At 51.1% G+C, this 15,602-nt stretch overlaps 1 protein-coding gene across 6 annotated transcripts in view; it reads right to left on the reverse strand.

Annotated features, from left to right (window-relative positions):
* Positions 1–15,602, reverse strand: part of sdk2a (sidekick cell adhesion molecule 2a) — a 100,749-nt gene that overhangs the window by 4,665 nt on the left and 80,482 nt on the right. For 2 of the 6 annotated variants that reach the window (XM_086055460.1, XM_086055458.1), the window contains exons 19-43: positions 14,884–15,079; positions 14,717–14,815; positions 14,446–14,637; positions 13,473–13,594; positions 13,275–13,384; positions 12,426–12,576; positions 12,095–12,332; positions 11,902–12,017; positions 11,437–11,626; positions 11,121–11,219; positions 10,316–10,510; positions 10,035–10,236; positions 9,754–9,857; positions 9,063–9,133; positions 8,858–8,993; positions 8,503–8,559; positions 8,044–8,145; positions 7,839–7,954; positions 7,034–7,220; positions 4,163–4,300; positions 3,026–3,208; positions 2,796–2,921; positions 2,253–2,417; positions 2,046–2,186; positions 1,680–1,824 (exon numbers count right to left, since the gene is read on the reverse strand). In XM_086055460.1, the coding sequence (XP_085911586.1) occupies positions 1,680–1,824; positions 2,046–2,186; positions 2,253–2,417; positions 2,796–2,921; positions 3,026–3,208; positions 4,163–4,300; positions 7,034–7,220; positions 7,839–7,954; positions 8,044–8,145; positions 8,503–8,559; positions 8,858–8,993; positions 9,063–9,133; positions 9,754–9,857; positions 10,035–10,236; positions 10,316–10,510; positions 11,121–11,219; positions 11,437–11,626; positions 11,902–12,017; positions 12,095–12,332; positions 12,426–12,576; positions 13,275–13,384; positions 13,473–13,594; positions 14,446–14,637; positions 14,717–14,815; positions 14,884–15,079 (3,581 nt within the window). Of the gene's footprint in view, positions 1–1,679; positions 1,825–2,045; positions 2,187–2,252; positions 2,418–2,795; positions 2,943–3,025; positions 3,209–4,162; positions 4,301–7,033; positions 7,221–7,838; positions 7,955–8,043; positions 8,146–8,502; positions 8,560–8,857; positions 8,994–9,062; positions 9,134–9,753; positions 9,858–10,034; positions 10,237–10,315; positions 10,511–11,120; positions 11,220–11,436; positions 11,627–11,901; positions 12,018–12,094; positions 12,333–12,425; positions 12,577–13,274; positions 13,385–13,472; positions 13,595–14,445; positions 14,638–14,716; positions 14,816–14,883; positions 15,080–15,602 lie in introns of all 6 variants that reach the window. The other 4 variants (XM_086055457.1, XM_086055456.1, XM_086055461.1 and 1 more) reach the window with 3 other exon arrangements.

Genomic DNA, 15,602 nt, shown 5'->3' on the forward strand with positions numbered 1-15,602 from the left:
GGACCATGTAGGAGCCCGTGCCTCGCTCCCTCCGCCCTTTGAAAACTCCCACAGGGAGGCCCGACGTGTCTCTTGCTGAGGGGTCCGCTCATTAGCAAAGAGTACAGTGGCAGGCTGGAGCACTTCAAAGAGCATCACGACGCGCTTTCATCGCCTCCTTGGTCAAGGGCAACACCGGACAAAAAAAAGGCTCATCATCATCATCATCATCATCATCATCATCATCCGATGGCTGCGTCGCATGAAGCGCATCGATTTCAAAGACACAAATCGAGCATCGATAAGTGATTTTTATTTCCGAAAGGAGGATGTCTGTTTTCACGCCATTGCGGTGGTAAACTGCATCATGTGAAATTGACATTTTACAATTCTCGAAATGATTATGATCGAGAACCCCCGATCGTTGTGTTAAGTCACTCGGCTCCCCGGGCACACATCGCTGCAAGCATGTCCTGTGGTATGATGAGACAAAGATAAACTCATTTGGGTGCAACGAGGCGAGAAGTTCAAAAATAAGAGTGCCTTGCTTGCAGTCCAGCACGGAGGTGGGAGCGTCGTGGTTTGGTGCCGCATGATTGCGGCCAGCACTGGGGAGCAGTGGGGGAACCCTAACCCCAACCACGAATGCCAACATGTCCTGTGACCTACTGGAGCACAGCAGGAAAACCGGGTCCCAGGGCGGGATTCCAACATGAGCACGGCCCCAGACGCAACTCCAAGAGGACCGCTGCCTCGCTCAAGAGCAAAAGTTGCTGCTGTTGCGATCCCCCGGAACATCCACCACCTCTGTCGTGTCACGGTGACAGAGTGGAAGAGCGTTCCAGGGGCAACCTGCGACGACGCTCCACGCCCAAGAGGGTTGGACAGCGCTGGGAAATCGTGGCAGCCACGCAAAATACTGACACGTTGGGCACCGTGGTGGACATTTTCACTGAGGGGCGGACTCACTTTTGTCGCCAGTGCTTTACACGATAATGGCTGCGTGTTGAGGTATTTTGAAGGGACAGAACATTGACAGTGTGACACGAGCTCACAATGTCGTCTTCATTGAACTAAAGTGTCATTTGTTGTCCTCTGAAAAGAGAGCATCAAACATGCGACTACTCCCGAGAGATGCTGGACATGTTTGCTGAACGTTTGTAAAAGAACGACTCGTCACCGTGGCCGAAGTTTCTTCACAAGCATTTGGAAACAACTCTGGTCTGTGGTTGACCGCGACCTGACCAAACCTGACAAAGTCCAGCCGGCGAGCGGAAAGACGTGCTGGCATAGCCGCGCTGGTCTCAATCCTCCCAGCGTTGCACCACAGAGGAATCGAAGCCCAATGGGCAAATGTCCGGCAGAGAGCCCCAAGAGCGCTCTTTGTCCCAAGCTGCGACGGGCAGACAAAGAGGACGTGCTGAATCTTAGCAATGCTAATGAGCTGCCATTGTGCCTTACACCAACCGTCGCTGCGCTCATACGCTGCATATCAACGATGGGAGCGGAAGAGGGGGGGGGGGACCCAAATCGGCGGCCGGGCTCCTCTGTTTGTTCTCCCCGGCTTCCGGCAAGTATTGTGAGGGACGGGAGGAAGGCATAACGGCGTGCCATTCGTCCCCCGGCACAATCGCATCTCGCCATTGGAAAAGAAAGGTTCCAGCTTTGTGAAGGCAGGAAATGGATTCCGGCGAACCTACCGCGTGTAGATGCCGTTCTTGCGACAGAAGGAGTTTTTCACAGAGAGGCGGCGGTTGTTGAGCTCCAGCGAGGGGAAGCGGCCCTCGTCCAGGCGCACCATCTCGCCGTGGGTCAGCGGCAGCGCTGTGCAGTTGGAGTGGTTGCCTGCCGGCGGACGGGGATGCGAGAGAGAGCCTGACAGGGTCAATCCAATGTGCCACATTCACATTCACATTCTAGGGGCGATAGCGCCCAAGACATGTTTGATAGAAAATGGAGTGCTTTGCTTCCGTCATGTGGCACATATAAAGTTAAACAAATGGCACGATTTCAATGTATGCCTCTTTACAACAATCCTCCAGCTCCGAAAGACTTGAAGGTCCCACCTGAATCCGTCTTTTTGCTGTATTTTTGACTCTGGCCGCGGATGATGAGCACGAAAACCAGCAGCAGGATGAAGATGAGGCCCACCAGTGCGATGACCACCAGGAACCACCACTCTTCGTAGAAGGGCGACACCTTCTGGGCTGCAAACAACGGACAACGCCCATCGAGACATGCCCGGACACGCTTTGGCTTTTTATCTGGCTTGCCTGATATGGAGGGCGAGGGCAGGCTGGGCGAGCCGTAGCCGTAGTCGTTGACGGCGATGACGCGGAAATCGTACGTGACGCCCTCGCGCAGCATGTCCAGGTTGAGCGTGTAGGACGAGACTTCTTTGGGGATGTCTTTGATGAAGATGTCCCACAAACCTTCGTCTTCAACGCAACAGCAGAAGGGCGGCCATCAGAGGCGGCCTTGCATTTGCTACCCGTCCCTCAGTTCAACCCCCCCGAAAAAAAACACACAAACGGCAAAGCCACGTGTTTGGCCTCCTTTTGCAGTTGGCCGCACGTGAATTTGCCGCTTTTCTGATTTTCGTCACCTCCTCTCCACCGGAAATGCGCTTCGTGATGGCAAAAGTAAGACTGCTTTTTGGACGCCATCTCGTGGCATTTCAGTGCCAAGGAACAACGTTCGAGTGACATTTTGACGTCACCGCGTTCGCACGTTGACTTCGGGGGCATTTTTGATCGAATCCCAAATGCTGCGAGGCAAATTGTTGTTGTTGTTGTTGTTGTTGTTGTTTGGCCTACCGGACGGTCTCGCTTCAATGACGTATCGCGTGACGGGCGCACGGCCTTGATCGCCGCTGGTCCAGTGCAGCGTGAGGGCGGAGCCATAGCGGGAGATAAAAGGTTCTCCTGGAGGGCCCGGTGCTCCTTGGGGGAGGGAATAATGAGCTGAGACGGCGTTGGCAAAATGGACACGTTTTTGGTGTTATCGTCGTCGTCGTTCTTTGTTTGTTTTTCTCTTCGTCTCTTACCTTCTCCGGGCCCCGTGGTGATGTTGGCCTCCACCTCGGGCCCGTAGGTGAGCGTTTTGGCGCGGATGCGGAAGTTGTAGGTGACGCCGTCGGCCAGGTCCTTGATTTTCATCCACAGGGTGGCGCTGCCTTTCACGTCCACCGTCACTATCTTACTGACACCTGGAGTGCGAGCAGAGGAGTCTGTACAGAAGAGACTCTAGATGCTGCATTCTGCCAGACACACATCGAGCACGTTCACGCATGCTGGACATCGCAGTCGGGCAAAGCGCAGCGACACTGCCGTCCGATTTCGATTAGCGTGCCCTATGTTTTCAGTGGCACTTGTCCTCATTAGGCTTCGGCTTGTTCCGGAGTCCAGCCCGGCTGACTTTGCTCGCCCGTCGCGTATGGGCAGACGAGCATTCGACACATTCAACACACTCACGTGTGGCCAATTTGGAGTCTGCGGGGAAGCTAGCGCGCACGTTTCTGGAATCAAACCGAGATTCAAATCCAGATCCGATCACGATAGAAAAGGGCTCGTTATGATCATATGAGAAATATGCATCCTTTTGAACTTGGACATTTTTGCCCTTTTTGGGTGTCATCCCCCCCCCCAAAAAAAGGAATTCATTTTCGGCTTAACGTCCTTGTTACTTATTTACACATTTTCAAAAATAATAGTGGACGGCCCAAAATGACTAACCACTTCATTCCTTGTTAATTCCCCCCAAATCGGCTTAATCAAAAATGCCCTTCACTAATCAGGAAAACGACACCCAATAGATATTTGGTGTGGAAACAATTAGCTGGAAAGCCCATCGCTAGCTCGGCTCAGCATTGCACCTCTGCCCCCAATTACTTAACAATCTGGTTCCTGCCGCCGTACTTAACCAGCCATTAGTCACGTTCCCCTTACGGAGAGCGCGCGAGTGCGCCGCGCACCATCTATTACCGCACATGCGTTTTTACGAGAATATGCCGTATATTGTCCGGCGTGTCATAAACGCCGCATATGCTCGGCGTCCTTAAAAAGACAGAGCGCGCCAGCAGGACTTTCAGAAGATGGCGGTGAGCCCGCGGGACGGAGAGGCGCTTAATCACAGGCAAAAGCGCCGGGGGGGAAAGCCCGGGCGGACTTAAGGAGTTTCTCACCGTCGACCGGAGTGCACGGCTCGTAAACCAGGCGGTAGCCCTCCACGATGCCGTTGGCCCGCTTGGGCTCGCCCCACGACACGTTGACGGAAGTGGTGGTCAGCTCGCCGAAGTGGATGAAGCCCGGGGCGCTGGGGGCTTTCACACCAGACAGGGGCGTCGTGATGACAGCGTTAAGGCAAAGCAGCACGGCTGGCAAACGCGCGCTACTCGAGCAGAAGCACACAAGTCATTCGAATCCTGCAATTCAAGTCAATTCAGAGATTTCTTTCTCAATACATTTGACATGTTTCTAGATGATGAATGAAAAGGTACAAGGACTTCAAACTATGTAGTACATTCGACTGTCTTTCACCATTTCAGTAGAGCGCCTTGTTGTTGGCCGTGAGATCGCGCACGACATGCAGAGAAAGATGGAATTGGGAGGAGGGGGAATATTTCTTTTTCTTTTAATGAGTGCAACTGCACTTGACAGTGAGTGGCAGGACTGCATTCGAGTGCCTCATCGTCAGCTGTGAGTGTGCACACACGCCTGACAGAGAGAGGAGGTGGATTTTGATTTATGTCCTACTCGACAGCCAGTGTGTGGCCTCGGGCTTGTGGCTGGCCCGGCCAATTTAGAGTGCCTCATTGTTGACCGTGAGTGCGCACACACACGAAGGAGCAAAAGGTGGATAAGGTGGACAAAAAAAGTCCGATTTGACCGCCAGTGTGCGGCCAGGGGCTTTGCGTCGGCATGGCCACTTTGGAGCGCCTCATAGTTGCTGTGTGGAAAAGCCTGACGACGAGCAGATGGCATATAATGAAGCCGGCGGAGACTTTGAGCGCCTATATTTTAGCGGCTCAAGCATGTAGTTCCGTGTAGGCGTAAGAAAGATGCGAAAAGAAGTAGCTTCACTTTTCCCGGGTCACAGAAGTGGCATTTGACCGACAGTAGACTGTAGAGCGGGGTGTGGCTTCAGCGCATGCGTAGGACACGCCCACGGCATTTCAGAGCAGAGAGAACCGCCCCCGTTTTTCATGATTTTGAAGCCTAATTACATGGTGAGATTTTTTTTCCCTCATTAAAATGTGCATTGTTGGTGGTGTGTCAAATTTTCAAGACGTTTATTTTTCACTTGACAGCAAGTTGAAGTGAAAGTTTATCTTTGACGCTAAGCGAGTTTGAGGAAGAAACGACCAAGCAGATGGTTTGACCTTCAATGACACTCGAGCTTCTTGAACCAGCTCTGTGGGGGATTTTGATGCATGACAATTAACCAAAGCTTTGTTTTTGTTTTGTTTTTTTGCATTGGCGCTCTTCCCAGAAGCCCTGCGGTGGTGCGACGAGCCAAAAACTCTTGATTGTGGCACAGCCCCATACGCTCAATAGTTTGTATGTTCGTGTGTGTCAACCAATGAAGAAAGACGTCTTTGTGCAAACGGGAGCAAAACGCTAGTCAACATGGGCCGTCGTAGCGCGGCGCTCTCCGGCTTATTTCGGTTGGGCGGAGATTGAAACCAGCGAGAATATCCCGATAAATAAGAGTGCTTGAAATTGCGTATAGGCTGAATGTTGCTGAATTTCTTTATTATCCTCACCACGCGGGCGCGCGGGCGCACACACGCACGCACACACGCGTCCTAACCTCGAGGCAAGAAGCCCGAGAGGCGAGTCCTACACAAAGGCGCCGCGCAGGTGTCGGCGAGAAAAGACGTGTTGGCCTTGTCAAAGGCCGCCTACGATTCATCGCGTTTGTTTCCTTCAACTTCTTTTTAATCCTCTGCCCAAAGTCACGTCCGTGTCAGGAGGCTGCACTACAATGTGTGCCGTTTGTTTTGGTCCTGGGCTGTCTCAAGTTCAGCCCGCGGCTCGCTTTTTTATTTTCATTTATTTATCTTAACCTGTTAGCGTCCCAGTCTTCTATACACAAAAAAGAAAGTAAAAAAATGGAAAGGTTGTTAGTCCATTCAAAAGAAAGTAAAAAAATGGAAAGGTTGTTAGTCCACCCCCCCCCCCCAAAACAAAAAATGCCCAAACATTTGTATTGTTTTGGAAAACTAGCACTCTAAAATGTTGTGCTTCATAAAAGTTGCAAAAGACAATAATAGAATGTCGAGAACTGCCACATTTGATTTTGTTCAATTGACCGGACTGACAAGACAAATCGATTGCGTAATGGCTTGGAACGTGTGACACCGATGCTATCCGTTAGCTTATCTTTGGCTATGGCTAAGCTACACTAAGTGGTTGTTTCAAATACACGACATGAAATTCTCGTGGTTTTCTATTTAGCTTGACAGTAAATGTCAACTTTTATTTTCTAACAATTCGCTAAGTGGCTGTGGACACAACATCGAATGCACTTTGCAAATGCATCAAATATCAATATTAGTGTCGCCTTCTGAAAAACGACGCGCATCCATACCAAAAAACGCCTTTAGTTTCACTCCTATTTGACTTGACATTTGAGCTTTCAAGAATTATATGAGAAAAGTTCATTTTGGTACGGTAGTGGTTTCCTTCCGATGTATTGATCATTGATTCAAGAGCACATATCCAATACGGATTTTTTAATTGCTTGCAGTCTCTGGAGTGACCGATCAAGTGTGAAATTAGACAACGGAGTAAATCTTTGGTTAGCTGCCCACTTCTCGAAATGAGTCTCGGAGGCAAGCGTGCTGCATTTTGGGACAGTCCCAATTTGGCTCATTTAAATAATGGCCGCCCTTGGAGTATTTAGAAGAAAAATCATTTCACAAAAGCATTATTCAAGACACCTGCAAACTGCTTTCAATTGAGGGGGGCGTGCGGCTTAATGACCTGCCCGCTTTCATAGCGGGGTGTGATTTTCTCTTGCGGTTTGGGGCGGCTGTCCCCACGAGAGTCACCTGCTTGCTGAGTGCGCCCTCTGGTGGGCAGGGATCGGGGGCCGTCGCCGGCCGCGTTGAAGGCGGCCACGCCGATCATGTAGGTGGTGTAGCCCGTCAGGTTCTTCAGCTTCACGCCCAGCTCGGGCAGGAAGAGCGTGCGCAGGCGCTCCGTCTCATTCTGCAGCTGGAACTCCCAGAAGTAAATCTACGTGTGAGAAAAGAAAGCATTTTACACCACGCAGTTGCAAAGGGGAGCTCCTCCCCCTCCCAAAAAGCAACTTCCCTCAAGAGTCTGCATTTTGGAAAAACCTTTTCAAGCAATTCATCTTTAGTTGTGCTTGCATGACTGTTAGTTGTTGGTAAGGATTATGCTAAAATAGTATTGTCATTCATTATCTATTATTCAGCATTCCAGTTAATTCCATGGGACATGTTCAACTTTGATCATTTCTGGAATTTTGCGACCAAAGTTGAATATTATTCATTCTCCCTGAGCCAACCCATTCCAAAAAAACCCCCAAAAAATCATATTCAAAATATGTTAAAAAAAAAACCCATCTTCCCCCAATACATGAGGTTCCCTATTAAATATGACTCATCCAAAGTCCATCCCAAAATAGCAACAAAGTGCCAGAAAACGTGTTAGAAAACGTTTTTGCCAACTACAAACTTTGCAAAGTCGTGACAGGAAGGCCGCGGGCCAGACTTGACCTCCGACCTCACAACTGGGAGGCGCATGTGCCGACCGCGACGTTTCCAACTTGAAAGATTGGCGTCATTTTGGCGGGAAATGACGCAAGTTTGCCAAATTCGGAGCTGATACCTTGTAACCTTGTATGTCTCCATTTTGCGCATCCGGCGGCGGGGGGTCCCATGTGACGTCCAGCTGGGTGGCGGTGGAGGACTGGACCAGCACGTTCTGGGGCGGCGCTGTTGGCACTGCAGCGTTGCCCAAGAGGCGTAAACAATTCAAAATAAATGTGTTTTTGCTTTTTCAACTTTGTCCATCCTAATGAGAGAAGACACACCTGCCTCTCCCACAAAGACCTCCTGTGGCGCGCTGCTCGGACCCTCCCCCACTGCGTTGTACACGCTCATTCGGATCTCGTAGCGCTTGTGTTTACTCAAATCTGCGAGAGGAGCCAAGATAAAAGAAGTCGAGGGAGACACGACGGCGAAGGCGCCCGTGGCGAGACGACATCGCGCGCTGGGGCTGGGAACACTGAAAAGCGGGCTGATGAAAGGATGGGGTTGTTGCGGGGACGAGGGTTTTACTTTTCTTTTTCTTTTTTTGGGGGGGGGGTGTGTGATTAAAAATGGCTGAAACATTGCAATATAATAACAGGGCGGAATGTGGAGATTAAAGTCACGTACATACATGAGAATCAACAACTGTGTGGGATGGGCACTGTGGGCAATGAAATACAGGAGACGGCGCACAAACGCGTGGGGGTGGGGGCGCTCATAAAAGGAGATTTAAAACTTACTGTCAAGTTCATACTGGGTGAGGGAGGATTCGCTCAAGTTCCTGATGCTGTAAGGAGCTGCGGGAACAAGTTGTGTTCAAGGCGTGAGGCAACAAACACACTTTGCTGATGAAAATGTGGATGGAAAAATGGCATCCAACTTCGCAAGCGGACAGACAATCGGCAACATTTTGACCGCCTTCTGATTGAAGGCGGCCAAAGCCCGATTCTCGGGCGTCTCCGCTTTGCAGGGCCGTTAAGAGTGATTTTCCCAACGCGGTTCAACCAATTGAATATTTACGATTTTTCCTCCTTATCTGCTCAGAAAAAGGTTGAGTCTGATCCTCAGACATGAGACGAGCAAATAAGTGCTGACCGGTGAGATCGGCCCAGCTGGGGGACGGACTGTTGACGGCGTGGACTGTGAAGCTTCGCAGCCGGTCGTAGTACAACTCTCTGTAGCGGACCCGGAATCCCAGCAGGACGCCGTTGAGGTGATCCTCAGAGGGAGACTGCAAACGAAAAGCACCATCGTCATCATCAACGACCCGCGTTCACGGATTTCTTCGGACTCTCATTACCTGCCAGCGGACCAGCACGGACGTGGTGGTGTGCGGCGTTACCGACAGAATGGTGGGGGCTTTGTCCGGGGCTGTAAAAAAAAATACAAATAAATCTCGTAGTATTGTTATTCATTCAAACAATACAGCGGGAGAGCGCATGACAATGTTTGGGTTTTGGAATCCGCTTCAAAGCAAACAGAGGCCCTGCTGCCATCAGGTATTCACTGTGAACGACCCACATCAAAGCATTCAAAAGCACGCATAAGACTGAAACATGAAAAGCCCAGGTAGCAACACTGCCAACCAAGGGTGGTGGTGGGGGTTGGGGGGGCTCTTGCCTCCTGACCTTGAGAGCCCCCCGCCCCGCACTACTCGCCAGCCAATCGCAGGGCACATGAAGACAAACGCCCGTTCACGCTCACGCCACACTATTTGAAGTCCTCAGTGAATGTCACGTGCATGGAAAGTGGGCAGAAGTTGGAGCACCCCATGCAGAAGAAGCAAAGACCACACAGGAAGAGGTTCCAACTAAGAAGCTCAAAAGCGTGAGGCAATTCCCCGAGAAGGTTTGTCATTCCTGTAAGCGCCACATGAAGCACCTCCTTTCACTTTGAGAGAGTTTCTTGGCGTTTGTTCCATTAGACACGGCTTGGGCCCATCAACTAACTTGGGAAGAACTCCAATCAAGGCTGCGGCCAAGCGCTCTCACCGTCTTGCAGCGTGGTGACGGCCTCGCTCTCCTGACTGTATTCGCTGTCTCCGATGTCGTTGGTGGCCTTCACGCGGAACTGGTACGACGTGAAGGGCTTCAACCTTTCAAAGGGACGAGAAGCGCTTTACGCCAACTAAAAACGGCGCCAGTGTAGAAAAATCAGTTTTGAGCGACCGTTATGTGCCGGGAGAAAAAAAAGAAGAAAAAAGAAGAGTCCCCAAGCTCCTTAATGTAACAAAGGTTGAGTACCAAACAAACAAAAAGAGTCCGCAACGCACCTGTCCACCAAGTAGGGGTTGATCTCGTGGCTGACGGAGGTGGAGTGGACCGTCCAGTTGCTTTCCGGCAGCTCTCGGTACTGCACCGTGTAGTAGCGCACCGGGGAGAGCCCGTCGCTGCCCGGCTCCCACGACAAGAGCACTCGGCGCGCCCGCACTTCCCGTTGAGGCGCGGCGGGCCGGCCGGTGGGCTGAGGTCGCACTGACCGCGGGGACGCAAACAAGCCTCAATTCCACACGTGGCCTTTCTCTCTGACGTAACCTGGAGGCCAGGCGCTCACCTCGTTTTTCTGTGGTGACCACCAAGGCCTCGGCGGCCTCGCCCCAGCCCTTGCGCGTTTGTGCGCTGAGGCGAAAGATGTACACCGTTTCAGGCTTGAGGGCCGCCGCCGTGTACTGCCGCGCGCTGGGGCTCAGGACGTCGACGGTGGCGGCGCTACTGCTGGACGCGTTTCTCCTGTACGTGATCTGATAGGCTGCGGGGGACGTCATATATAGTCAAGCGTAAAGTGTATAGCCGCAATTCGAATGACTACTGTCGCGACACGCAACTGTGACGTGACGCAATAACTTGTGTCGTATCGTATTCAAAAGTGCACACCTGAACATGAACTTATATATAACTTGTTTGGGTTTTTTTTTTTTTTTAAATAAAAGGTAAACATTTGTGGCCCTAGTATAGAGCCTTGTGGAACACCACCAGTGTCTATCGAAAGGAGTTTGTTGCTTTATGGTGGAGATCTGTTTCGATCTGTTGCAGGCAAGTTCAGAACGTGCCGTACTCTATCACCAACCTCGGCTAACGCAGTAATAAAGTCAGAATGATGAAAACATCTTTGCGTGGCATTTGCAAAGCCCAAATGTAGCGCTATAAATGAGCCCGCCTTCTTCTGCCGCGTGACGACCTTTTGTTATGCTGCCGCGCAATCGAGTCATTGCGCTTTGAAACCTCACATGATGAGACAAATTCCTTGTGCGTTGGTACATACCTGGCCACTAAAGATGGTTGCGATTGCGATGATGGGACCGTTGTAAGCTGAGCAAGCCCTGAATGAACGCGCCGATGGCGCACGCGTCATAACTCACCCAGGATGATGCCGTTGGGTTGGGATGGGGGTTGCCAGATGAGCCTGACGGAGGTGGTTCTCACTTCGGGGAACAGGATGCCAACCGGAGGGCCTGGCACTGTAATGCCACAAAGTCGGTGAGAGCAATTACGCTAATTAGTGTCATTAGCGAGCTAATGAGCACGCAAGCTGTAATCAAAATGAGAGGAAATGGGCTGCCATAAATACGCTTAGCACACATTTTGATTGGCACTGTCAACGAGATACTGGGTGGATGCCGGCGCATCACGAGTGCCTTCTGAAACAAAACAGGCAGTGAAGGATTTTCAAATGACCATCATCCAGGGTCCTTTCCAAGATGGACGGCGCGCTGCTCCTCCCGTCGCCGATGCGGGTGAAGGCCAGCACCCGGATCTCATAGAGGACGTACTTGCCCAGGCCCGTCAGAAGGACGCTGTGGCTGGTGTTGCCTTCCACCGTCCAGAAGCCCGGGGCCGAGTCGGAGTCCTTCTCCTTGTAAATAACCTGCCGGTGAACGGTAGAAGCGCTTTGGAGGCGAATACTCCGACGGGCTCATCGGCGTTTCAATTAGACTCGACACAGATCCGATCGGCGGGAATTTGGGATTTTATATTCAAAATCGGCAAAGTCATGATTTGCTGATGGATCGGTGATGTCATTGATTGGGTCGGCAAAATCTATCGGTCCACGGACGGGCGGTCTTTTTTTTTTTTTTTTAACTCGCCGATCGGTGATCGTCTCCAAAATCCGGATCGTGTAAAGCCTGCGTATTTGCTGACCTTGTAACCGAGGATGAGTCCGTTGCGGTCCGTCTCGGGGACCTGGCCCCAGCGCACCAGGATCCTGCTGGAGGTGGTGGCAAAGGCCGACACGTTGGTGGGACCGCCGGAAGGCACTGAAGCAACAAACGGGGACTTGAGACCCTCAAGCCAAAAGCGTGGCGCTCGACACCGGCCGGTCAGCCTTCCTCACCGGACTCTCTGGTTCTCCCGTGGACCGGCTGGCTCCAGGGTCCCGACCCGATCCCGTTGACGGCCTGAACTCGGACCTCGTACTCGGTCCACTCCTCCAGGTCCTCGATGGTGAACTCCCTCTCCAGCCGGTCCACGATGACGTGCGAGAGGACGCCCCCTTTGGAGCCGGCTTTGGAGTACTGCATGCGGTAGCCCACCAGATCGGGATTCCCGTTGTACTCCCACTCGGGCAGCGGCTAAGAGCAGGAGGGTTTTGGGTGATCGCGTCATGGCCGGTGGATGTGCTTGCTCGTGAGCAGCGGCGAGGACAAGGCAAAGATGAAACGTACCACCCAGCGGAGCCACAGACTGGTCTCGCTGGCCGTGCGCAGGGTGACGTTGGCGGGGGAGACGTCCGGCGGGGCCTGCAGGGTCTGGATCTTTCGAGAAGGTTGGCTGGGGGGGCTGGTGCCCACGATGTTCACCTGTCGCATTCGGAACCTGCGCCCGGGAAACCGTGTCGTCAAGTCACAGTAGTGGAGGCGAAGCCGCTGGACATTTGATTAGGTACACCCAATAAGCCCAAAATATGCACTTACAAAGGTAGCGATGCTTTTTTCGCGATAGATAAAGCCATGCGGTTGGTTGTCTGCATAGTCAGAGGAAACCCGGACAAAAAAACGAAAGAAACCCAGGCTCTGCATCGGTTAAGGTTCCGTCGGAATCAGGTGGATCCCACAAATGCAGACAGACAAAAGTTGACCAAAAAAAAAAAAATGTAGTACAAAAGGTTACTACCGTCCAAAGTTCAACACAAATCGCTGGCAGCACACCCGGAAAAACGGAATAAGAAAAAACGCTTGCAAAACAAGGCGAGCAAGAAATGAACGCAGAATTACCTGCCACACGGGATCAGGAAAACTCCAATTGAAAAGAAGCAACAATGTACAAGAAACCAAAGCAAAATACCGTACTACACCCGCTGGCGTAAAACACGCAAACCAGAGAAGCAAAATTGTTCGTAGTCAAAAGTCAGACTTGGAGCAATGAAAGCCAGCAAGCGAGAATCATCCCACAACCGTCTTTTAAAGTCCTTGAGTGGCGATGCGAGACAGGTGCGGCGCCGCAGGACACGCCCCCAACTCAGCTGACAGACTGCTAAACCATGACAGCATCAAGCAAAGCGGGCTGGTGTTCACCTGTAGAAGGTGTAAGGGTTGAGATCCAGCACCTCCATCGCACGGGCGTCGGGCTCGTTAGGCAGCTGATGAACCATCAGCCACTCTTCATTCTCGCCGACGATGGCGATCTGCGGCGCGCGTGGACAAACTCGCTCACATCGGCGCTTTTCGGCGTCCGCGCCACGTCAGCCGTTCGGACGGCGCGGCGAGGCCTACCTGGGCTTCCACCTGCCAGCGGGAAATGGACGTCTTGCCGTCGTAGCCCGGCTTGAACTGCAGGCTGACGGAGCGGGCGCCCACGTTGGAGACGGCCAAGTTGGTCGGGGGGCCCGGCAGCTCTGCGGCCGGACACCGGGAGGAAACCGAATCAGATCAAAGCTGCCGCACTCAACCGGAAATGTTACCACTCGCTTCTTTACAAGTCTACACTTACAAAGTGTGTGAAGAAAGAAGACAGAAGAAAGAGCACGAGAGCGCGAGAGCCGGCGAGTCCCCAAAAAACTTTGTTCTTGGAACATCACTATTTCGATTTTTTTCCAATCCAATCTATTCCGGTCCAATGACTACTTTCTTACCATACTTAATATTATTACCTTTGCCTTAAAAAAAGATCATCAATGTATTGTCAGGATTACTAACATTAAAAAATACATCAATATATAATTTGTATTTTACTCTCATACGATTACTTCTACTTTCTGAAAAAAAAAAATCTTAAAAAAAATAACATAATGCTCATAAGATTTCGACTATTTTCTGGAAAAAAATCGGACACATTTTCTCTAAAAATATCATGATAACCTTATAGGATTACTTTCTGGAATTTTTTTAATCATATGACGACTATTATTGACAAAGCTGCAAAAAATGTCATAAGATGAATATGCTCCCTAAAAATTGTTTGGTAAATATGACTGTTAAATAAAATAAAGCAATATAAAATAAAGTGTTTGTGAAAAGCGGTATTATTTTCCCCCACCAAATGTATTTTCCTAAGCATAATACTGTTTTTTTTTAAAAACGACAAGAGGTATCTCGGCAAGCCTCTCGGGTTTCAAAGTTCATGCGCTGCCCACCCCTTGTCGTCATGGAAACGAAGGCCGGGCTCGCTATTGGCCCACCAGTAAGTGGGGCGGGCGCCAGCTAACGGTTTGAAATTGTGCTAAGGAAGCTTGGCTTGGGCGCCGACCTGGCGGGACGCCTGAGGAGATGGTGGAGGCGGACAGCTGGCCTTGTCCCTTGGCGGTCATGGCGGCCACCTGGATGGTGTAGGTGGTGAGCGCCGTCAGGCCCGTCACTTTGTACTCCTGAGTCAGGTTGGGCAGGTAGTGGGTCACTCGCGTGTTGGTCCGGTTGAACTCCTCCCACGAGATGCGATAGCCTCCACAAACAAACGCGCCTCGTCCTTACTACGCCGTGCTTAGGGAGCAATTTGTTCTTGGAAAAAAAAAAAAAGTCACCTGTGAGAAGGCCGTTTTTCTCCTGGGGCTCCTTCCAGCTGACTTTCAGGGAAGTATCCAAGATGTCGGTGAAGCTGAGGTGTCCCACCGCACCGGGTGCTGTCAAATATGAATAATGAGGCAAATGCCGTCCCACAACACAATGTGGGCGGGGCGGTGCCACTCACTGTCCTCGTGGGTGCGCAGCCGCTGAGGCGGGCTGCGCGGGCCGTCCCCCGGCGTGGTGAAGCACAGCGCCGACGTGTAGTACTCGGCAAACTTCTTCAGGCCCGAGACGTAGCCCACGTGGACGCTGTCTTGGAAGTTGGGCCGCGCCGTCACCACCGTCACCTCGCCGGCCCGCCCGGGTTCCCACGCCAACAGCTGCAGCACGGTAAAGGGGCGCGCTGCACGGTTGGCTTTTCTGTGCGTGTTGTTTTTTTCATTTTTGCTTCATTGTACTGCAGGTGGTAAACCTGGCACAATGATCGCTTTCATCCAAAAGAATATCAGGGACCCCATGAAAAGAAAACAAAGAATTTCTTCTTCTCTACGATTCGGCCCTTTTTTCCCCCATTGAAAAAACGTTGATTTTACCCTTGTAAGATGAAAGGTTTTTATTGAAAAAACATCATTTTCTTGTTAAACCCTCCCCCACTCCCTCGCTACTATTCTCAATGAATAACAGTTAGCGTTTTGCTTTTTTTTTCTTGGAAAAAATGTGAACGTTTTACAAAAGAAAAAGAAAAAATCGATGGCTTTTTTCTCCACTTTTTTTTCGGATTTTATTCTTATTTTTTTTCTCAATAAATGCACCTCTCTTCAAACGTTTTCTTGAGATATACACTGTGATTTCCCTTCCAAGAAATTCCCATAAAAGAAGATTTTCTCATCATCTTATTGCTCA

Source organism: Filicampus tigris, chromosome 16, assembly GCF_054856515.1.
Source record: "Filicampus tigris isolate MCC_2025a chromosome 16, RoL_Ftig_1.0, whole genome shotgun sequence".
In the NCBI taxonomy this organism is placed as follows: domain Eukaryota; kingdom Metazoa; phylum Chordata; class Actinopteri; order Syngnathiformes; family Syngnathidae; genus Filicampus; species Filicampus tigris.